Source organism: Mya arenaria, chromosome 4 (genome assembly GCF_026914265.1).
Source record: "Mya arenaria isolate MELC-2E11 chromosome 4, ASM2691426v1".
Classification (NCBI taxonomy): domain Eukaryota; kingdom Metazoa; phylum Mollusca; class Bivalvia; order Myida; family Myidae; genus Mya; species Mya arenaria.
The window spans coordinates 17,136,172-17,161,218 of NC_069125.1; the positions used below are offsets into that span (position 1 = coordinate 17,136,172).

General features: G+C 34.8%; 1 protein-coding gene across 2 annotated transcripts; it reads right to left on the reverse strand.

The window, feature by feature from the left end:
• Nucleotides 1–2,832: 2,832 nt before the first annotated feature.
• On the reverse strand, nt 2,833–21,311 carry LOC128230065 (beta-1,3-galactosyl-O-glycosyl-glycoprotein beta-1,6-N-acetylglucosaminyltransferase-like). 2 transcript variants are annotated; one of them, XM_052942062.1, is made up of 3 exons: nt 21,081–21,311; nt 4,874–5,980; nt 2,833–3,423 (listed from the first exon to the last, which is right to left on the reverse strand). In XM_052942062.1, exons 2-3 carry the CDS (start codon nt 5,940–5,942, stop codon nt 3,140–3,142), a joined length of 1,353 nt encoding a protein of 450 aa, XP_052798022.1. In that variant the 5' UTR covers nt 5,943–5,980; nt 21,081–21,311; the 3' UTR covers nt 2,833–3,139. The 2 variants fall into 2 exon arrangements, with proteins under 2 accessions (XP_052798022.1, XP_052798024.1); XM_052942064.1 differs by lacking the exon at nt 21,081–21,311 and adding an exon at nt 6,251–6,319.
• Between the last annotated feature and the right edge of the window lie 3,736 nt (nt 21,312–25,047).

A 25,047-nucleotide genomic window follows, 5' to 3' on the forward strand; every position in this document is an offset into this window, starting at 1 on the left:
TCCCACTCCGTAGGCGGAGCTTAACCACTAGGCCACGGAGACGGTTAAGTTAGAACCAAATAATTGTATATAGTGGACGGATTCTTTTACGATTTCTTTTTACAGTAAATTCTTTACGAACGAAATATCTCTTTTTGAACGTCCATTAGTTTAAACGTATATAATACATACCTGGGAGTTCATAAGAAATCAATGTCCGGCCTAAAATAGGTAGACGAGTTCCCGTAATAGGAAATAATAGGAAATAATCCTGGATTGCTGAGAATAAATAGACTTGAATAAAACTTTTAATTGCTACAAACATGAAGTATTATGTTTAAATAGAAATTTCAGGATTTCTTCTTCATGAATCAAATCAAGACACTGAAAGGACGAACAAATTTGTCGCCTTTATCCCCACGTATTTGCAGTGGCATATGGACATTTATTATAGTATAGTCTAATATTCTTTCTGTATCTTTTAATATGTAAACTATCAGTATTTAGCGGATGAAAGACTCAACATGCGAAATTATATATATAAAAATATATATATATCACGAGGATAAGAATAATCGGCATCATCTATCCTTGCACCACATGCACATATTGTTTATAGTTCAGTGCAAGACTGTCATGGCGTTCACTTCGGTTGTGGATGGTGTACTATATACGTTTAAATGGTATCAGTAACTCCCTTAAATAATGCTCGAAATGAGATATTAATACGGGGAAACTTGGAGTACTACGGCGCCACCAATGTAAGTGGACGTTGTATGACAATATGGGGAACAAGCATGAATGAAATACAAAAGAATGCACAAGCTGATCACAGCCAAATCATTATTAAATGGAAGACATCAAAACCCACCTCACTACATTTAAACAATATTTTCGGTTGAGGAAAGATGCACAAAATCCTGGACCCCACCCAATCCCTAGATACTTCAGAACTGCCTCTGATTTTATTGTTAATTTGAGTTTATCAAGGTCTGCCCGCGCCCATTGGCTGTATTATGGCTTGACCTCGCCGTGACGCCATCACGACTTAAATTGTGTTTAAATTGCCATAAGTGACATGAGATAGAAGTGACAGCAATTCGCAGTCTAATCCAGACATTGGAAGACTTGAAGAAACAGAGTGAGATACAAGATATCCGGGTGCGATACCCTAGCTCTTTGTAAAGCACCGATACACGGGATACAACTTTCCTGGGTTGAACCAGTACTGAGTACACCACTTTTCCAAGCACTACCCTTTAAATGTCCGTATGCGGACGCCTTGACCACTAGGCCACGGAGACTGTACTGCCTCTGATGTGACCTCTCATCTCATTTAAATACGCATTGTAAACTCGTGATGACACGGCGGCAAACTAAATGTACAATAAACTTTAACTTTATAAACTCGAATTAAAAGAATAAAAATCTTTGTTCTTTAATAATCACTCTTTCAATTCAATTTTCGTTCGTCAACCGCACACATCTGATGACGGCAGGTTTCACCAAACCGTTCAAAATATTCCAAATTTCCCTTTACCGTGACCACACAACAGCAATCGTTACAACTGGGCCATCTCCGGCAAACTTAACTCGGCCATCTCCGGCAAGCTTAACTCGGTTATCTCCGCCAAACTTAATTCGGCCATCACCGTCAACTTTACTGGATTATCTCCGGCAAACTTAACTCGGCCATCTCCGGCAAACTTAACTCGGCCATCTCCGGCAATCTTAGGGATAGACCTCATTTATAGGCTTCAAGATACGTAAATGTGATGCGGTCGCCGGCGACTGACTCAATTATTATGACGTTCATAAGACGAATTCGACAACGTAACGTAGACAATGTACTGAAATTAATGGTGTCGATTCGTGTCTAAATTATGCTTTAAATAAACATGAAATATGATTAAAATTAAAAGAAAAATAGCTTGGTACTCTTCGCCATGCGTTCAATTAAATTTATCATAGATGCCGAAATGATGGACTAATTTTAAGACCGGCTATTATTTCTGTTGGATATTGGTCGAGGTGTTCCGATTTCTGTAAACAGTGCGGTGAGGTGAGTCTAGGATGCATCTTAACGGCGGCGAGGATAGACCTTAAAACACCAAAAACCATCACCACCCAAATGTATCGAACTCTTGCCTATATCTGCTTCAATTAATTCTTTGATGGGCTCACTTAACGTAAGACTCAATATATGTATCCGACACGATATCGGTCAAACTTGAATCCGATGTACAAAGCAGTTTTTGAAAGATATCAGTCAGATATTATTTATATATATATATACAATTTTGCTGAATGAATACTGCCTTAATTTCACTTCAAATGACTATTTCTTCATAAAGCAATACCAATTAATGTAGTCACAGAGCCTTGTAGTTATTTAACATTTTCGGAAGTGAAGAACCTGCATTTCTGGTTTTTAATATAACTGTAGTTCCATGTTATTTACTTCTTTGACTGCTGTTGACATTAACGCGGGGCATGACATAATTCTGCTACCTCGGAAAATATCCGTCACGTATATTGTGTTCGTTTGTTAAAAGTTAGGTCAATTTTGTTCATGTCGAAATGTAACCATCTGGGTTTAACTATGAAGACCACACGGACGCTTACATAAACTTAGGATTAATTTTTCCTTTAAGCCTTTTGTTGTGAAGCGTTACTAACGCTATTCAAAATCGTGGACTACAAAGACAACATTTGGGCATATATCAACATTTGTTGAAGGGATCCAGCCTTCAGTATCTTAGTATTAACACTCCTAATGGTATGTCACACTTTATTTCATCATAAAAAGTGTATGTTACAAAACATGAGCGAACCCCTTTAAAAAATAACTTCGTTTACTTTAAGGAACCATTTGCCATTCCTTGGAAACCAGTAATTCTTATCGACTTCGCTTCAATCAGAATCCTAAACCTGACTGCTTTGTCCCTTTCCATTGTCTTATGGAATCCATTATAGGTACAGATGGTGGAAAATGTGCAGGATAAACAACATTCTGAATAAATAAAGTATTTATTAGATCATTTATTAGCTCAATTTAAAATGCTGCACAATTGCTTAGACCTGGCAAGTTGCACTGAGATGGTATATAATACCTTGGACTAGACGCAAATAAATAAAATGCGACAATAACAAATTAATATCAGGAATGTAATGCTAATTTTTTATATACTCTTACATTACTTATATTTTTCTCATTCAACACATTGTTCAATATGAATTCCTCCATACACCTGTAAGCAATGGGATCATACTCAATATCAAATTTATTGGCAATAATCTCATATCTGTTCATGATATTTGGAAGGTCAAGGACGCTGAATACACATATATTGTGAACGTAGTGGCCCATCTTGCATCGTTCCCGATGGGTCGATGAGTTCCATCCAATGTAGCGTGCAAAGAACGGTTTGGTATCCGGGTGTCCTAAAAAAGTAATGATGTAATTATAACGTTTGCAAACATGCAATAAAATATTTCAGAGTGTTAATATTTATCTGAATTTACGAGTATAGTTAAAAAGAAACTACAGTTTCATGTTCTTCGCCATGGAAACCATTACTTGTTATTGCTCAAACAGAGGGGGAACCCGGCCACAATGGGTATGCCTATATGTACCTTACACATATATGCATACCCTAATTGTACCTTATTCATCAATGTTTACTCTCAATTTTACTTAAACATCAATTTATACACTCAATACACCTTAAACATCAACTTATACACTCAATATACCTTAAACATCAATTTATACACTAAATATACCTTAAACATCAATTTATACACTCAATACACCTTAAACATCAATTTATACACTCAATACACATTAAACATCAATTTATACACTCAATATACCTTAAACATCAAATTACACACCCATAATATATACGTTATTCATCAATGTTTACTCTCAATTTTACTTAAACATCAATTTATATACTCAATATACCTTAAACATCAATTTATACACTCAATACACCTTAAACATCAATTTATACACTCAATACACCTTAAACATCAATTTATACACCCAATTTACCTTAAACATCAAATTACACACTCAATATACCTTAAACATCAAATTATACACTCATTATATATACCTTATACATCAATCTTTACACACAATGTTACGTATATATCAATGGATACGCTCAAACACTAAATCTACCTTATACATCAATTTATACACTAATTAGAATACCATGTTAATAATCAAGAACTGTTTTTATATAAAAAGCACACACACTTGTATATCACCCAAAATTTAATTACATTTACTAGCAGTCGTCCATCTAGAAAAAAAGAGTTCCTCTTGATTTTTATTTTAAAAAATACGACTGTTTATTTTTAAGGGTTTATATAAACGTTAAATTGATGACATTAAAACACATGTGGCTGCTCAGCGGAACCAAGGCAATCTCAACAACACTGATGCCATTAAATAATACTTATAATAGTTTTTGCTTATTTTCGCTCAAAATACTCTTATTTTCGCCCGAGATAGCCTTATCTTCGCCAGTCTTCAAACAAAAATGTTACTAGCTATCATCTTAATATGACCTAAGTTCGAAATTGATATATTTCATGTTATACTGATAGGGACATCCATTTAATTACAAATAACAAACTCTTCTAATATTAATTCGTGAAAATATACCTTTTTTTCGTAATTTATTAAAAAAGAAACACACGAAAATAACATATTTTCGTATTTTAGTCATACCGATGACCGCATTTACTACGACAATGACGCTACAACTGCATTTTCTAGGTATGCTTATCACCGCTTAGTTTATGGAAAATGATGTTGAAATCAAATCTATGAAAATTATGTTGATATCATATCTATAAAAATAACGGTAACAATTACCAGTGTATCCGCCCGGCGTTTTCAGATGTGGATTGCTGTAGAGATTATTCAATGTAGCCCAGAAATGCTCATCCGGGGTAAGAGTATCCATTGACCAGGCAAGAAGGTCCCTTGCAATTGGGTTCGACAAGAACCACTCAACAAAAGCCCTACTAAATATATTGTACGCGTTTCCCTTGGTGATTCTGAGATTATGTGGTGGAGGTTCTTTCTGTTTGTCCGTGTGGATCATGTACCCCGATTTGCCATATAGGTCAATGAATGTGTAATGCTTCTTTTTGAATCTGCCCTCGTCCATTGTTGAGAAAACCTCGTGTATATCGTTTGATCCATTGAACTGCTTTAATATTTGGACGATTTGAAGGTTGGTCATGATTGGATATTCACTAGAAGCAAGGTTTAGTAAATAATTCCACTGAAATCGTTTGTTTACATGATCTTTCATGCAATTTATATCAGCGGACAATCTCGTTGCACTGGCGTATATCACAATTTCCAATTCAGTAGCTATGAACACATTGGGGAAACAATAAGCAATTTGTGTGACTATATCTAATACATCCTCAGATGTTTTCCCGTCGACATGAATACAATACTGATTTTGAGGCCTGTATATTGCACGCAATAATCGTTCCAATTGTTCTACATTTTGATGGAACAATATGTTAAAAGCTATCGGAAATGATTTCTCTTCTTGTGTTGGTGGGTCAACAAAATATCCTCTTGACTCTTTGAAATTATCACAGTTCATTGTCAGTTCTATAAAGTTTTCATCCGGACGTCGAGGAAAAGTAAAATTCCTTTGCTGTAAAAATGCACTCGCTTTCGTCAATTCCACTAGATCATTTGCAAATAATTTATCACACTTGAAATACTGAATGTCAGCAATTAATGACCGGTCGACCGTAACGGCCCCAGCAATATGGCCCTCTTTTATTCGCATGGGTTCGTTGTAAAAGACGTCTTTGTGGACTACCCTTCCATTGGTCATCCAGAAGTAAGGAGCAGTAGTAAAGAAGACAAGAAACACTAGGAGAAACCAGACCCTGAGACGTCGGACTCGGATCATGACACTTTTGCACAATGGACATGCGCCTGACCAGCGGCCTGTCGAAAAAAACAACAACAATAAGTTTTGTTATTAATAATATAATCAACGAACCTATGTTGGGACTTGCCAACAACCTGTTGATAAACAATACTCACGGTTTGTAATTGATAATATATAAAATGAACAAACAAGGCAGTAGCTAATAGCCAAACTGTGCATGTTGTTTAATGGCACCCAGCTATAATAAATTCAAGTTTAAGCCTAAGCAATGAAAATATGTTCATAATGTTGGGAACTTAAAAACTGTCCTTTTAGCTAAACGTTACATCTTTTTGATAAAACAATCCGCTAATAGTTCAGATAAATAACAAATCCATGCTTGCGTGCAACGTTTTCAATTAATACATTCATATGAGACATGTATGTTGTACGAAAAGTATTTGTACATCACCGTTTGCTATTAATTGCAGAGATGTTTTATCTACAAGATCTGTGTATGTGAATAAGCCATGTGGTATTGTGTAGATAACAAACCTAGTACAAATTTGCCGGTGACTGGCTAGCTGTAAATGTAGCGTTGGCCAAACTGTTTATAAATATCAACACCAAATGTCGAGCTATGTCCATACGCTTAACGTGAACACTTGGAATGTCGGAAAATAGCTCATTGAGCTAGTGTTCTTGTTTACATATATACGCCGACTTAAAAGACGTACTCTAACCCCGAAAAAGATGTATCACAATTAATACCTTTGTTTTAATATTCCAAAAAGGATGAATAAATGTAAAAAATGGATCTTATGAAGTATACCGAGTTGAATTTGAAAGAAATGTGCATTAACACGGTATTTCTACCTTTAATAAGAGACGATAGAAGGTCACAGTAAATCTTTTAGCATTCACCAATCAATATTGTTACGTTTTCAGCTATTAAATACTCGGTTACAATATTGTTACCAGTTTTTAATATTTTCCATTAATGCATAATTTAGTAAGTAGTTAAAGGATTATCAGTCAAAATTTATATTTGTTAAACATGTGCATGCATTGATTTTGAATAAGAGCGGCACTATTATGGTAAATATCGGATGAAACCAGTTTGTTGTTCAGATCTTGTTATTTTGTTGTTTCGTTTATGATCCTTTATGAATGTAATAACATAATATTGCTACCTTGTAACTTGATTTGGAAGCAGGTATGTGATAAAAGGTTAAAGTATTATTAGTTATTATCCTACACAATTCATATAATAACCTGTGTTTGGTAGTTATATTGTTATAATTAAATTTGCTTAGTGTGCAAATAATTGTTACTAAATATTATTTTTTCATTGACGCATAACGCCATTTGACCAGGAATCCATGTTATTTCAAAATGTTTACAAATATGAAGGCAGCGGAATTGAAATTATTCGATTTTGTTTGAAAATGGGGAATTTCGGAGTCCTTTGTGGGAAATCAGGGTCCGCCGCGTGTACTGGCGAAGACAAAGTAGGGTTTAAATGCCCTGGCTATTACTTTAGCGAATAATAAAAAAAATTACTACAACATCTAAAAGATGTATTTTGGTTATCGAATTATTCGATCGAAAGGAATATCGAGTCTTCAAATATCAATTTTGCCATTCGTTTGCATCCCTACTAAATAACAAAACTGCTTCTTTAAAAATGATTGACACAATACAATAAAATATTGTTGTTTATTTGCCTATTTCAACGATTGAATATGTTGTCAATAGCAATATAAGCCATACTTAAGATGATTTTAAAGTTATGGAAGTGAACAACACCTGTTGCCATTTGTGGTATTTACGATGGAATAGAGCGTACATGTGTGATGTTTTTCGTGGCCACGACTAAATAACTTGTTTCCTCGACTTAGTATATCGTGGCCTTGAATTATTATCTCATGCCACGTTTTAGTTATCTCGTGGCCACGACTAAATAACTTGTTTCCTCGACTTAGTATATCGTGGCCTTGACTTATTATCTCATGCCACGTTTTAGTTATCTCGTGGCCACGACTAAATAACTTGTTTCCTCGACTTAGTATATCGTGGCCTTGACTTATTATCTCATGCCACGTTTTAGTTATCGTGGGGTCACGACTAAGATATGCAATGGGCACGATTTACATCCTTGTTCCCGCGACTAAGTTACCACTTAATCGTAACCAAGACATACGAAGTCATGGACAATCGTAGGGACGACTTTACTAGTCGTGACCACGAGATAACTAAGTCATGTGACGAGTTGATTAGTCGTAGCCACGAGATAACTAAGTCATGGGACGAGTTGATTAGTCGTGGCCGTGAGACAAAATCACACATGTCACCTGTACGACACCGTGAAATATCTACAGATTTAAGAGTGGTCTAAATTACGACTAAACGAGTATCTACCTACGAAATGGATTCTGAATGTACAAAAAGCGTTTAATTTGTGCTTTGTTAATTTTGTATTTTTACACAAAAAACACATATACTTACAAAACTTACAGAATATTATTATCATGCACCATGTTAAAAGAATACTATATATCTACAACTATCAAACACATTATCTTAAATGGATGATATCTTTCCGAAAAGCGTCATATGTATAAGCTGCACTCTCACATACTTAACCATTTTTATAAAATTTTATTTTTTTGTCTTGAAAAGAGCAATTTTTTTCGTTAATATCTGCAAACCAATGATAAAAGATTGCTGACAAAAGATCAGATCGCAGATTTTCATATTTTCGTTGGAAAATTAATGTTTTATGGCTTAAACCGCTACTAACGGTTTAAGGAAAATGCATTAAACATCAATTTTGAACTTAAAAATAAAAATCTGCGATCTATTTGTTTGCAGCAGTCTTATATAACTGCATATATACTTGCATAACTAAATGCATTTTCGCAAACCATTAACCAAATGGCAACATAAATATCCTCGAGCCCAATGCAATGTTTGGAATAAATGATGGATTTTGTAAATTCACAAACTCGGTGTTTCAGGCAAGAACATTGTTAAAAACAAATGTGTACGAGTTAAATTAGCACTGAAAATAACCAAAATGTAATTTGTAATTTTAGATTTACAGTCAAAGCTTTATGAAGTAGCCACCTTTGGAAAAAGGTCAAAGCGGCTGCTTAAGACAGAGGCCACTTAATCGTGGTGGGAAATTTCCGCTACTGATGCTTTCTTAACAGGGGTCTATTATGTATATTATATATGTTAATGACTGGTACTTCAATTTCATTGTATAATGTTACCAAATCATCTATTGCTGGAATGTTAAACCTTGACATTTAAAGAAGTATAAATACAGATATAGTTTGTCATGATAGGTCGAACTGAATGCAAACCGTTTATTATTACTGTGATTATAATATAGCAAAGAACGTTTTCGAGAAACTTAATGAATATACGCTACTTGCAAGATATTTGGAAAGCGAAAAACATTTTGCACAATGCATGTCCCAATAATTAAACATGTACTCGTATTCTCTAGCACAAAGAGCAGTGACACCGGTTGAAACCAGTTCTTTCAATCATATAAATATAAACACGCTTCCTCGCTTGTAGCGCGGTATGTGAACAAACATACATGTATATGTGTGTTCTATCTTGCCTAACTAATGCGCATGTCTTATATCTAACTTAGCTAAAAGTAAAAGTATTTGCAATAATTTAACATGTAAATATATATGTGTGTTGTCTGAGCCCAAATATAAACGTGTTTCATTTGTTGTAGTATTTTTATAATTGAATTGTATATATATGTATAATTATTGTCATTGGTCAGTATTAAACATTTTAATACTGGCCTTTTAACAACAATATTATTCTTCAAAACACATACTGACCTTATTATGTGTGAATACCACCTTATAAATCATATATGCTACCACGGAAGGCAACATTTTGCTTAACTGAATGAAGACTAAAACAAAGGTAACCTTTCTTTTTCTTCACCATTTTAAATAAAACAAAGGGCAGTCTACGTCACTTCGCGTAGACTGCGTTATGTTTAATTTAAAATGGTGAAGAAATAGAAAAGTTATCTTTGTTTAAAGTCTTCATTTAAAGCAAAATCCTTATTTCCGACGTAGCATTTATGACACAATTTATCACGTACTATACACACACTGTACTTGCCCGTTACACCAAATCAGTCGAAAAGTCCCCATAACAATAGCATACTTAGTTATTTTTAAATTATTCCGAAACGGATCATTAAAATTAATTATCAGACGTATTTTAACCGTCCGTGAAAGCGTTGATCGGACGTGTTTTTGAGGCTCTCCAAAAAGATGGATTTATCCATGGACTTACTGTAGTGAATGAACAGAAAAATATATGTGTGTGGAGCTTATATAGTGTGCAAAGTGTTGGAAATTAAACTGTGATGGCAGGAAGAAAAAACAAGCGAAAAAAGAGCAGTGAAGGTGAGGAACAAAAAACAACAAATTCAAACAAAGAGAGGCGAAAAGCGGGAAAAACACCAGAGGATTATTACATCGAACTTAATCAGCATTTCCCTGCTGGTGAAAACTTGTCAAACCTGGATAATACAGTGTTTCATTCAATGGCTAGCGGTACAGCTAACGGTACATACCTTTGTAATAAAAATATGTCTCAATTACCACAAACACCGGGGATGACAGTTGGACTCAATTACAGCAGTCCACCACAGTACGTCAACATGGCTAACATGGCTAATTTGCAACCCGTTATGCAGCCATGTTTTCAACCTCCCTCGATGATGCAACTCCAGCAAGGAAATACAAGCTTCATGACATCGACACCGAGTCACAATACACAACAAGACAAATATACCAATCCAAACGCAAGCCCAACTATCTCATCTAACAGCGATATAATGCAGTTCCTTAAATCAAACTTTGAAAAGGTAAATACTAGGCTCGATAAATTAGAAAAGTTAGAAACAAAGGTGAATGAGGTTGACGCAAAACTCTCAAAACTATGGTCAGATTTGGAAAAACGTGTAACAAAAAGTGAAGAAAAAGTATCGACCTTAGAAGAAAAAATCAACGGGCGAGAATTCAATGCGGCAACAGAAAATGAAGAGATTGCCAAACTTAAGAAAGACAATGAGGGTATTAAGGCAAATTAAAATTTTATCGAGACACAGGCGCTTGCAAACAATCTAATCATAGGCGGAACACCCACCTGGGAGAACGAGGGGACGGCAAGAAACGATGGAACTTCCGGTGCGGCGGCGCCCACGGAAAACATGGCGGACACCAAAAAGGCAGTGCATAAATTTATTTTGGAAGTGCTTAAAATACCAGAACAGGATGCAAACGATATTAAAATTGAAAAGGCCAGGAGGATAGGGTTCGCGAAAGGAAATAGACCTAGAAATGTGCTTGTTACTTTTAGGTACTTCTCGGATAAAGAAAAGGTAAAGGCAAACAGGGATAATCTCAAGGACACAGAAACTTTCATGCATGATCAGTACCCGAGAGACGTTGTCGAAAAACGGAAAAACTAATTCCAATAATGCTGGCAGCACGAAAAGACAAAGTTGATGCGTACATTAAGTACAGCAAACTTTTTGTGAATGGTCGTGAGTACACCGACGGCAAGTATGGTAAAGTGCAATAGGACAGATATGAGGGTGAGTTGAAAATTTGTTCTTGGAACTGTAATGGTCTTACCAAAGACAAGCTAAATGATGACGAATTCCTTAAAATCATACAGGGGACTCATATCGCATTTTTATATGAAACATGGACTTGTGAAAGTAGCGACATTGAAATAGATGGTTACACATCGCATAATTATTTTCGACGCTTCCAACACAGAAACGCAAGGCGTAATAGTGGCGGAATTGCAATATATTACAAAAGCAAGCTACAGCCTGGTATAAATATTGTAAAAACGCATTTTAATACAATAGCATGGATTCGGCTCGACAAAAGATTTTTTGGACTGATAGAAGATCTGTACATATGTGGTGCATATGTTTGGGGAAATAACTCGCCTGCATATAATGTTTTTTACCATAACCTTTTTGAAATCATTGAAAATGATATATTATACTTCAAGACGTTTGGAAAAGAAGCTCTTATGGGTGACTTTAATGCGCGGGTCGGTGGGAAGGCCGACTACATTCTTTGTGACAATGCAGTATCGAATTTAGACCCCGATGACTATGTGCCAGATACGCCCCTGGGAAGGGTAACACAAGACACAGTACATAACTCGCACGGTATACAGCTGATAGACCTATGTAAAGCGACAGGCATGCGTATTTGTAACGGACGATTAGAGATCAGTGGATCGGTGACGTATTACTCAACAAACGGCTGCAGTTTGATAGATTATCTTTTGATCGAGGAAAGTAACTTCAGTGTCATAACAAAGTTTAACTGTCCAGTGTTTAATACCTTTTCTGACCATGCCCCTATTATGTTTGCAATTAACTGTTATAACTCGATCACAAATACTCCCGAGGCAAATATGTCACATTCTGTTAAATGGGGCGAAAGGAAAAAGGACGTATTTCGTAGAAATATAATATCATCATTGCCTGAATTTAATGCAATATGTAATCGCATTGACAGAAACAGTCAGGATAGCATAAACGAAGGTGTTTCCAAATATGCGAAATTAATTAACGATGTTGCTTTGCCACTTTTCTATAAAGAACGAAAAAATAGAAGGGGATGCAATGAAATTTATAATCCATCAGACTGGTTTAATGCAGAGTGCCGTGAGAAAAAATCATATCATGAAAATAAATTTAAAGAAATTGAAGGTTTGAAACGTAAACGCCCAAAAGACTTCTGGAAGTATTTCTCCAAGAAAAAGTCGCCGATGGGAGAAAACATTAGCATGACGGACTTTTATAAATACTTTAAATCTCTATCAGAAGAAACTGAACACGGCCATAATGCTGCCGTGATAGAAGAGGACGTGCCCCTTCCGCACGAGGAGTTAGACGTTGACGTCACGGTGGACGATGTTAAACGTGCAATGAAAACATTAAAACGAGGGAAAGCTGGTGGTCCTGATTTTCTTATCAATGAATATTTTATTGAAGCGGGCGACATTTTGATAGGTCATATAGTCGATTTGTTTTTACATCTGTTATTCACCACCGTTTGTCTGTTTACTGTGAGAGGTACAATATTATCACCGATGCACAATTTGGGTTCAGTAAAAACATGTCTACTGTAGATGCCATTTTTTGTTTGAATGGGCTTATTGAGCACTATTTACAGAACGGTAAAAGACTATATTGGTCATTCATAGATATGCGGAAGGCCTTTGACAGTATCCAAAGAAACGCCCTGTGGCACAAACTGAAAACTTTAGGCATTTCTGGAAAAGTTCTGAACATTGCTAAAGCCATGTACGAATCAGTACGGAGACAGGTGAAGCACTGTGTAAACTTCTCCGATTTTATAGACCTAAAACTCGGCCTCGCTCAAGGAGAAGTATGTTCTTCGATATTTTATTCACTCTACGTAGAAGACCCAGAAATTTACCTTGCATCTAGGTTCGAGAGCGGATTATCGTTAAACGACATTTCCCTTATACTTCTTTTATACGCCGATGATATGGCCCTCCTTGCGGAGACCCCCGACGATCTTCAGAACAGCTTAAATCAACTACACGAATATTGCTCTAGCTGGGGGCTAAGTGTCAATACAGACAAAACAAAAATAATAGTTTTTAAGCGGAGAGGTAGAAAATTAAACAATGAACAATGGTTTTATGAAGGTGTTGAATTAGATGTTGTAAACGAATTTAACTACCTAGGTAGCGTGTTTAGTGCAAATGGTACATTCTGTACGAATCAAAGCACCGTGGCAAGTAAAGGATTAAGAGCCATGAACACATTGCTATTAAAAACAAAACACTTAACTTTTAGTCCTAAGGTTTGTTGTGAGCTCTTTGACTCATTTGTAGCGTCAATTTTAAACTACGCATGTGAAATATGGGGTCATGTTAAATTAAATATAAGGAGATCGAACGCATACATTTGAAGTTTTGTAAACGCATTTCAGGTGTTAAATTATCGTGTAGCAATGCCGCTATTTATGGAGAATTGCAACGATACCCATTGCAACAGATTTTTCAGAATTATAAAGTATTGGTTGGAAGTGGTTGAAATTAAAAATTGTGTTATAAATGCTATATATAACTGTTTGTTACAAGACTGTATCGATGGTAAATCAAATTGGTTATCAAAAATTAAAGAATTATTATGCAGTATAAACATATGAAATTAAACTTTGAGTACGAGCAATATTTGGACGTCATTAGGAATTCAGAAAAGAGACGTTTAGTCGTTCGGATGAGAACTTCTACACATCGGTTAAGAATAGAAACCGGAAGATACGGACGAAATCGTATTGAAAGACTTGAACGTGTATGCCAAGTGTGCAACTCAAATGACATTGAAGATGAGTTCCATTTTTTGTTTAAATGTGCACCTTATGAAGAGCTTAGACGAAGACACATTAAAACTTTTTATTGGAGAAATCCAAGTGTTTTTAAAATGCTTTTACTGCTTAATTCTAAAAGAAGAAACGAACTTAATAATCTTGCCACCTATATAAGAGATGCATATCGAATTAGAAACAACGTGTTAAACAACACTGTATGATTTTTTTACTTTGCATAATATATCCAGGATGTGATGAAATATTATAATTTGTTCTCTTGTTTTCATCTATATGTGCGCATGCACTGCTTAATATTTAATTATCACTTTGTTAATATGTAGCAACTCATACTCTTGTTTTGCTTATTGTTTAACATTTGTATCGATCTTTTTTGTATATCTTTATGATGAGAAACCGTAATGGTTTAAATCGAATAAATTCTGTTCTGTTCTGTTTAACCACAGCATTATATTTCTAAACACATACTGATCCAATGCAAAACTTAATCAGATATAGTTGCCCGTAAACAAGAAGGAACTATTTACAATATGAATAACATAATTAGGTGTTATGAAAACTTTTTGAATTATTAAACATACACTTTATTTATTCGTCAACACTCATAAATTATTGAACCCTGAATTGTATTCCCTCATTACTTCCTTCTGAAATGGATTCGTAATTATTTAGAAGCTAGCTTATGTGAGCAATATCACCAACTAACGGATGTGCTAATGGCTGCCTGCACGAATCGATCCGCCCTGACAAAAGGCGAAAATTAGACGGATTCTGCGCAATACACTCATTACGGATATCAGCAGGACAAAATTCGGAGCCCACAAGGCGGACTCTGTGATCCGCGTTTAATCAAATGAAGACACTGTTTAGGCCAACACAAATGTTCGCTGCTTACATTTACATCTTAGGCAAAAACATAAGGTAGGTTCATAGGCATAACTGTTTATCAAAAAAACTAAAATAAAAAAATAGAAGCGGGAATCTGTACCAAACCGTCACCAATCAGGGTATACGAAATTACAAAAGAAATCCACACTTCGGCAAAAACAGTGTAGGGTCGGGAATAAAAAAAGTCACGGTCGGTCGGGTTTTACGCCTTATAGACACAATGCTCATGTCTAACATACACTGAACGAACGCCACACAAGATAGGTTCATTCCGGACTGACTTTCTCTGTGAAATGAATAAGAACGTTGATAGACATCCACAGCAACTCGGTCACGATAACTACATCAGGCGCTACTAAACACCACGGTAATGCGTACTATGTATGTGAATGTATATCTTGTAATAAAAGACGCAGTATAGGTTGATGGATATTTTTATTTAAATGCATTTTCATGTTCAACTCATTTGACTTAAATGATGGAAAAACAACAAAAAAACAACAAGTAACAACAACAATAAATGAACTGTTTTTTTTCTTTTCTTTAATTAATAGCTACGTAGCCCAAATTCCCCAGTTAAAAGGCGCAAAAATATCGCTTACATTTATTCAACTGTACCTTAGTAATATGCTTTTTACTGATCTGATAAATTAAGTCAAATGAGCTAAACATCACCATGCACCAAAATCAATTTATTTGTCTTTAAACTGTGGACGAATTTTAATCACAATCTGCAATACAGCCCAAAGTATAACAATCATGTTAAAAATTCTAAGACGAGTCGATCAATCCCAATAAGTCAGGCACTTTTACCCTTTATGGCGGTAATGTGTTAAAATATCAGAGGGTTATGTCTAAACTGGGTGAGAAGTTTGTCCAACCCACATACCAACTGACCGACTGCCTGACCATCAAATATAACCCCATTCAATATCTGTTAGCGGATGTATAAGAACAATTAATCAACATACTAGTATATGATGCCATTACTTAGCAATATATTTCGACTCTTATTATACATATCAATGAAGGGTTGTTGTTCTGGAAAGGTTAAATTCATTAGAACGAAGTGCTCACAAACAACATGTGGAATCTTTTTGTTTCTAAAAGAAACATGAATATTCGTCCTATGAATTTTGCACGCTTTTATTTATTGTCCCATCCCTGTGAAATGTTTCTCAGAAGACATCTAATCAATATTTAGTGTGCACCAAAGATGAAGATGCACAGAACTCTCTATAGAAATAGGCGTTGAGAGAAACCTGATTAATGGGCTTATCCAAGAACACATCTGGAAGGCGAGGAAATAAAATGTTTCTTATGCATGTGCAATAATAATGTAATCGGTTTACTGCATGTTTGATTTGTTTACCAGTTTTGACTATCTAGCTTAGCCAATGCATATGTGTTACATCTAGCTTAGCTAGAAGTAAAAGTATTTGTGTTATCTGAGCCAAAATGTAAACCACTTTCATTTATTTAGCATTTTTATAAATGCTTATGGTATTCATGTTTATTCTTTGTCACAGGTCAGTATTAAAATATTAATACAGGCCTTTCAACACCAAATAATATATTTCTTCAAACACACAATTACCTAATATTAGCAAATATAAAACATACATACTTGCCCTAAACACTAATCACACGAAAATTCCCAATTTCAATAGCATCGTTAGTTGTTTCAAATTAATTCGAAACGGATTATTAATTATCAGACGTATTTCAACTAAAACATTATTCTTCCAAACAAATACTGATCCAATGCAAAATTTAATCAGATATACGTGCCCGTAAAACAAGGAGGAACTATTCACAATATCAATAACATAATTAGTTGTCATGAAAACTTATTAAACATACACTTTAATTATCTGTCAGCAATCATAAATTATTGAACTTTGAATTGTATTCGCTCATAACTTTCTTCTGAAATGGATTCGTAATATTTAGAAACCAGCGAAGTTGAGCAATACAACCCAATAATGTGCTAATGGCTGCCTGCACGAATCAATCCGCCCTGACAAAAGGCGCATCAACATACATTGTGCGCATCAAAACTGTTGTAGAAGTTAGATGCACAATCTGCAATACAGCCAGTTCAAGGCCTCTAAGACGAGTCGACCGTGGGTCACGAACAATAAGACAGGTACTTCTACCATTCGTGATGGTAATGTATTGAAATATCAGTGAGTTATGTTTAAACTGTGTCAGACGTTCGTTTCTCAGGTCGTCCACCCAACAGACCAACATGACCAACCGTATGGTGACTCCAATATACCCCTATTCAAGATGTGTTATCAGATGTATAAGAACAATCAACCAACAATTAACCAACATAATATTATGTTTCCATCACTTGGCAATATATTTCAATTCTTATTATACTTATCAATGAAGGGTTGTTGTTCTGGAAAGGTTTAATCCATTAGAAAGAAGTGTTCACGAATAAAATGTGGAATCTTCTTGTTCATAAAAGAAACATTAATATTAGCCTTTAAATCAGCATTAAATTGAACCTGTCAATTAATCACAACTTAGTGTGCCATCCTGCTGGGCTATTTACTATATGTATTCCCAGATGTTCCTTGTTTTGACCAATAGCAGTTTGTGAGCATTGTGTTTGTCGGGAATGATTGCATGTATCGGAATGTTCTTGAAAAGGGGGTCACAGAAAACAAAGTATTAATTATATTTCCGCTTCACAAAGTCAGGCGGAGATTATATAGGAATCACTCGCATAGTCACGTCCATCTGTACGGCAGTTGGTCCCTCCCTCCCGTTTTTGTCAACTCTATAATTTTATCTTTCTCATTCATGGTCTGGTTGTTTTTTGGCAAAAATGACCACCATAGAATGAAGATGTGTCGCGCTCAAGACCCGTGTCCTTAACTTCAAGGTCAATGTCACAGCAACCTTTTTAACTAAGTATGTGTCCGTCAGTCCGTCCCGTTTTGTCAAGTTAACATGTTCATGGTCGGATTCGATCAAAAATGTTTGGAAGAAGTGACAGTATGAAACCGGTATACCTCCGATGCCAAGGTCACAGAAACTGTGAACTTAGTATGTTTTGCTATATAAGGCTTACCGATATTAGTTTTTTTCCGGTCCATATCTTTGTCATAAAATGTCGGATTTTAAATTTTTTGGCAGAAGTGACCACCATAGTGTGAGGATAACTTGGGTACACCTTTGTCATATAAGGTCAAATTTAAAATGATTCCGAGAGTTGGTCGTGCGGGGATATTCATGACATTTAGTGATAGCTCTTATTATCTTATTATAATAACACTCGAACCCCGTTGGCTTGAACTCCCAGAGACCGGCGAAAATACTTCGAGTCTCGGATAATTCGAGCTAAGCGGAATTGTTAACCTTCAGTATAGAAATCGGTCCTCTACATCTAGTTCGAACCAACGAGGAATTCGAGCTAAGCGAGTTCGAGCCAACGGGGTTCGACTGTATTTAATACATCCCACAAAAAGGATGCACTCTAACTCCCAAATAAGATTTACCACAAGTAATACTTTTGTTTAAATATTCCAAAATGGATGAATACATGTCGAAAACAATGGTTTTTATGAAGGATACCGAGTTTAATTTTGAAAGATATTTGCATAAAACACAATAAGTCTTCTGTAAGAGACTATAGCAGATCACAGTAAATATTTTAGCATTCACCAATCATTTAATGTTTTTGCGTTTTCAAATATTCAAACACGATTACATTCTTGTTATCAGTAATTATTATTATCCATAAATGAATTATTTAGTAAGTAGTTTAAGGTTTATCACTCAAAATGTATGTTTGTTATACATGTGTATGTATTGATTTTGAATAAGAGTGTCAAATAAACTGTTAATGAACGTAATTATAATGCAATACGACACAAATAATTCATAAACTTAAAAGCTCAAGTATACTCAATCAAATGTAATGTTCTGAACGACAAAAATAAGTTAAAATACGATGTATATCTCGGTTCTCAGAAACATGTGCTAAGCATTGAATACAAGCGGGGCAGAGAGATCATTATCAGTGTTAACAAACACTGACCGTGGGTAACCTTTGTTTGGACTGTTTCTCTGAACTGAATTTGTCGTAGTATTGATATTTTAGTACCAGCTGTTAAATAGTTGTAAAATGATTCGTACGTAATATTATTTATGAAATAAAAAGGTTTAAACATTTGATACTATTTATGTTACTGTATCTCATGTATGTTAAAAACTTATATAAACCGCTAAGCAAATGTTTAATAATGAAATAATGAAAAATGATCATGGACTATCATAGTCTACTTCATTGATGTATATAATGTGTGATGTTTTGTCTGGAAATAAACTTGTGTTGTGTTCCGAGATATTTTTTTATATAGAAATATGGACTTTTGTCATATTATTGATATACATTTTTATGTAGAATTATGTACTTTTGCCATAGTAATCATATACAAGGGAATTTTATGTTTCTCGGTTGATTTTTTGGGTTGCATCAGTTTGAGTGGAGATGCATCTTGACACAATTAACGGCAATGGATGCAATAGAGAGGTTGCACGTTACGTAATCAAATCGATAGCCGCCATCTTGGAGGGACAGACTGATAAGCGCAGCCATTGTTGACCTCCAGACGAGAGAAGTCAGAACTCATTTGAAAATGGTAAATTCATGCAGTGTGTTTAAATGTCATAATAAGGCAAACAAATCAGACAACAGAAAGTTTTTCCGGTTACCGGAAATTATTCTTCACCAAGATGACAGGACCCGAGAATTATCAACGGAAAGGCGAAGATCGTGGCTTGCGAGACTCGGTCAAGATTTCACAGGGAAAAACCTTAGCAACATCAGAGTGTGCTCCGATCATTTTATTTCAGGTAATATACAATAATTGCACTTAATTATGTTTGTTATCAATCTCAATTTGTTGTTTTCCTTTTTATTCAATTGATTCAGATTAACAATATTCCGGCAACAACATTATTCGTACCCAATTTCATTCGTTATGGACCAGCACTTCAAAATTGTACTTCCTAGCTTTCGCTGATATTATTATGTTAATTTAAATATGTATGCCAACTTAAATAATCGAGAGGTATTTGTACGCAGATTGTGATATATAGTGATGCTTTTACATGACTTAGGATGTTCGTACTCAAAGTTCTTCACACCTAAATTATGACCAAAATGTCGATGTCAAATGTCTGAGAATTTTAACATTGGAAGATTCACCTGTTTGGCTAGAACATAAAAAAAATATGTGCTAAAGGAATGATATAATTTGTTTCATATGCTCATCATTTTAGCAGAACAATATTTTATTTTATAAAAAGATCAACCGACTAACATAGTATTTCATTACTTTAAAGTATTTTTAAAATTAAAATAACAACAGCTTTGCACACAATGATTTATATCCGCTCAAGTGCACTATTTATTGTGTGATACGGAATCAGAAAACAGTCTTTAATATAAGATAGTTACTGGTTTGCATTTATGTTATGTTTAAATCATACACTTTTAAGATGGAAATTCACAGGAATGAAATAAAGCTTTTTATAGAAATATGCACTTTTGCCATAGTATTTATGTCTTCATATATTACATGTTTATATTAATCTTTGTACTTTTGCCATTTTATCAATAAACATTTTTTGTAGAAAACCACAGTGTTTATTATCATGTATTGATATACATTTTATATTGATTTAATGAAAATGTGTACGTTTGCCATATCATTCATGAACATTTTTATATACAAATTGTAACTTTACCGATTTCTCACATGCATTTTGCTATTTACATATTGTTTGGCACTCATAAACAGATAGTACAAATACCAACCTTTTTTAAACTTCAGTAGGCCTGATCGAAAGCATCCGTAATCCTTCAAATATCATCATGTTTAAACACGTGTAAATCCCCAACAGCATTCCATCAACAACTGAAACAGATTACAATTTTTGCTGCAATTTATGCTGAATGAACGTGCATTTTGCACACACAGATGTTCTTTACGCGATCTAGATTCATTCGTTCCATTTATTATTGTGAACCAGATAAGACACACTGAACTTCTATAAATCAACACCCGACTGGTTCAGAATATTGATATGTATGGAACAGATGAAGATCTGCATTACTACAAACGATTTATATGTGACTCACTTCCGGGGGTATTATGCTATGAAGACCCAGTTACTAAAGCGTTAAGTTCATAATATAATGAATGAGAACGTGTGGAGATCTCATTTCAGAGCCTTTTGTTTGGAGTCAAGTCTTCTCGTTAGTCTTAATTAAATATTTAAAAATGTATTTCACGGTCTTCTTTAGATGTTCATGTAAACGTACATGCATTCCGTGTTTATCATTTAAACCGACATCAGACCTCTAGCGTAATAAATGATGTAGGTTTTATTATCAGGGTCTTCCGATTCTGCGATAAGTCACGAATATTTTATTTTTTCAATTTAATTTGGACAATTCTGATAGATGCGTGAGTTGTGCGTTTTGAATTGTAAAACTAAAATTAAATCATTTATCACGGTGTATTAACAAAAACTAACTGTTTAGTTGTCGTTGATCAGTGAAAATTCTTATAATAAGAAGAACAGAAGAACCAAGCGTATGAAACTGTACAGTCACTCGCGGCGTCACTACTTTAGTCTATTTCCGTGAACAAAAATGCAATTCATATTTTTCGGAGTTTTGATGCATTGAATCGTTCTTACTGATGTATCACATCGCTAACGACACATGCATCTTTCGCAGCTTTTGCGCATTTTTCCAATTCGAAATTTACTGGGGTTAATTACCACATAAATCCCAGAAGGTTTAAGAAAGCGTCGGCATATTTATCTGTACTCATAAATAGATATGATTTAAACAATATATCACTTCCAGGTTACTGAAACGCAATGCAAAAGATGCGATCTCCACGAAAACACCATACGTTGTTGACTCGAAAGTGTCAAACATTTTGTCACCTCAAACGAACTCTATGCTTGCATAATAGTGTACCTTAAAAAAGCACACAACAAATTCTTGGTCGTTCAAACCCCCTCATATGTTTATGCACTGCAGAAGCTCTTTAAAGGGCATCACCCATATGGCCATGTTGGTAAAGATCCTTTTATTTAAAGTTTTTTTGGAATTTTGTTATTATCATGACTTACTGGTATGTACAAACATCACACAGCAACAGGAAGACACTCATTTGAACAGAACATATGTAAATCGAAGCAATAAAAAATGATGTAATTTTCAATGTATTAACGCTTTCATGTAGAAAAAGGCATTTTCTGTCAATAGACATGTCACGGACTGACATCCTAGCCTGGCTATACATCGTGGTGAGATGCTTTCACGTTTAAAAACAAAATCAGAATACTTTTCAAATTCATTAAAAATTCTCAAATATAAGCCACTATGCTTTTTGTTGAAATTCCTTAGTGACAAAAAATACTTGTTACTAAAATACTTAACATGTTTTACTTGTCCTATTGCGTTTTGAATGCAGATTTAAATTTTTCGAGGTTATCCCTCAATTCCAAAGTGAGTTTGAAAGGCCAAGCGTTAGAACGTTTCGCGTACAGTTTTGAGGTTAAAGCAACTAGACAACAAATGATACATTTGAAAGAAAAATAAACATTTGTCAAAAACTTACATAAAATTGATAACGTTGTGTTCAACGCATTGCACCTTACTGACTGATGTATCACAATTTGACAGTTTGTCTACCACGTTAATCCCAGAACATTTAAAAATAGCTTCGTTATATGTATCTTTATTATATACCCATCACAAATCCACACGCAATACATTTCGCAAAATACGGTAGTCCGTATTCCACTCCAGTGGCAGTGCAATACGGCCTTATTCCACTCTTGTGACGTCACGTCATAACATGTATCGTTCCGCAATGTTGAAATGACGTCATCAACAAAATAGCGCGTCGTTAAAATGACATTTATTATGAAAACATGTGGCTTTTAATTGATCTAACCAGTAATGTATATAATAAAAGGGTTATTAGTACTGTGTTTTGATCAAAACGCAGTACTTATAACCCTATTGTATTAATCACGTTACTTTTACATGCGATACACTAAAACTGGGAAACCATTATTCGCTATTTTTAATGGGTAAACTCGTCTGAGAGAGCGACAAAATATGATTTTAAGCATGTAAAATAAGGTATTATCCGTCTCATACTAGTTCGTATTGAAAATTATATTTAGGTTGGGGACCATCTGGGTTCTAGTCACTAAACAATTGTGTAACGGTGTAACGGAGTTTTCTTAATCAGTTTTGATGACATTCGGAGATTCCTTTTGCACCTAAACGAACTTTTTTGTTTCGATCAAAGGAGTTTATTATGTACCACAATGTTCCAGACTATCGAATGGACAGAGTGTGTTTGGCGTCCTGATAATTAAAAAAGAACACGTTATGACTTTAATTTACATCCTGGTTCAAGAAAAGATGCTCATTTCTATTTTAAAGCTAGCATAAACAATTACAAGTTATCGTGGTTTAGAAAGTAACGATCAAGGGTCGCCTTTCACTATTCTTATTCTCGCAAAACTTTAACGTTTCCATGCAAAACGATTTATGAACTGCGTTCGTTCAAGCATTTCTTTCGTAAAAGTTAATCTGCTCTCAAACACACTAAAAACTAAAAGGGTTCATGCATTTTACTAGCTCTGCTCTCGGAAACATATAAACAAAAAGGATACATGCATTTTGCTAGCTCAGCTCTCAAACTTATCTTATGAGAAGGAACCGAACATAAAACATATCAAAGCAAAAAATAATACATGCATTTTGCTTGCTGAAGACTTAACCAATAGTACATAATATTTGACGTTTTGAATACTGTGTACTGTTTTTATAAACCTACGTGTGCACTCTGGTAATTCTTTAGGCAAGTATGCTATGAAAGCTATTTCTATTTATCAATTACAGCGTCTTATCTAAATTCATATTCAAATAGTGTTAATACATAGTATAACGGTACTTACAAAGTAACAAGTCAATATGAGCAGTATGTATAACCTCCGAACAATATCCGTGGCAAACACTTGACCGAACACTGTTTTCTTCAAGTTCGATTGGGCTATAAAAGATAAATCCAAATGCTGGTCAAACGTTTAAGGACCGATGACGGATACAGTCTTGACTATCAACTTGAAAGTTAAGTACTGCTTGTCGAATCATTGATTAAAGTCCGATGTCGGATCCGGGAGTTTTTTTCGTTTGCTTTATCTTGAACATGTTTTTGCATGAAATTAAAACACATTCAAAACTTTTAAGTCGTACCAAAACATTTAATGTGATGATTTCATTACACATTGCACATCGTAGGTCTTCAACTGTTCATCTCAGCTTAAAACGAAATTAGAAGAAAAACGAACATGGCGGTTGTGTTTACCTAATTTATTGCTCAATTAAGTATGATATATTGGTTCAAATTTACGGAACCCTACATAATGACTGTGCATGTTTGACATTAACACAACAATTGGACACGAATACATTCAATTTAATGTCGTTAAAGTTCATTACATATTGTTTTGCAGTTTTATTACACTTGAAATGTCATTGTTGAAGTTCGGAGCCAACTCATAATGCTGTACTTCAAGATATTTTATTCGTACTGTGCGGGGAGGTCGCTGCCACTCACCCCCAACATTTTTTAAAATATGTAAACTTGGCACACTTATAAAATTGCACACCAAAGTTACGCCCCCACTTATTCCAAATCCTGAGCACGCCACAGAATTACACAATTTATTGATAAAGTTAAAGG

Excerpts from the sequence above, each read along its gene's own strand:
- LOC128230065 (XM_052942062.1), bottom strand. The coding sequence starts at position 5,942 with ATGATCCGAGTCCGACGTCTCAGGGTCTGGTTTCTCCTAGTGTTTCTT. Across the intron at positions 3,424-4,873 it reads AACGCCGGGCGGATACACTG|GACACCCGGATACCAAACCG; the intron begins GTAATTGTTACC and ends TTACTTTTTTAG.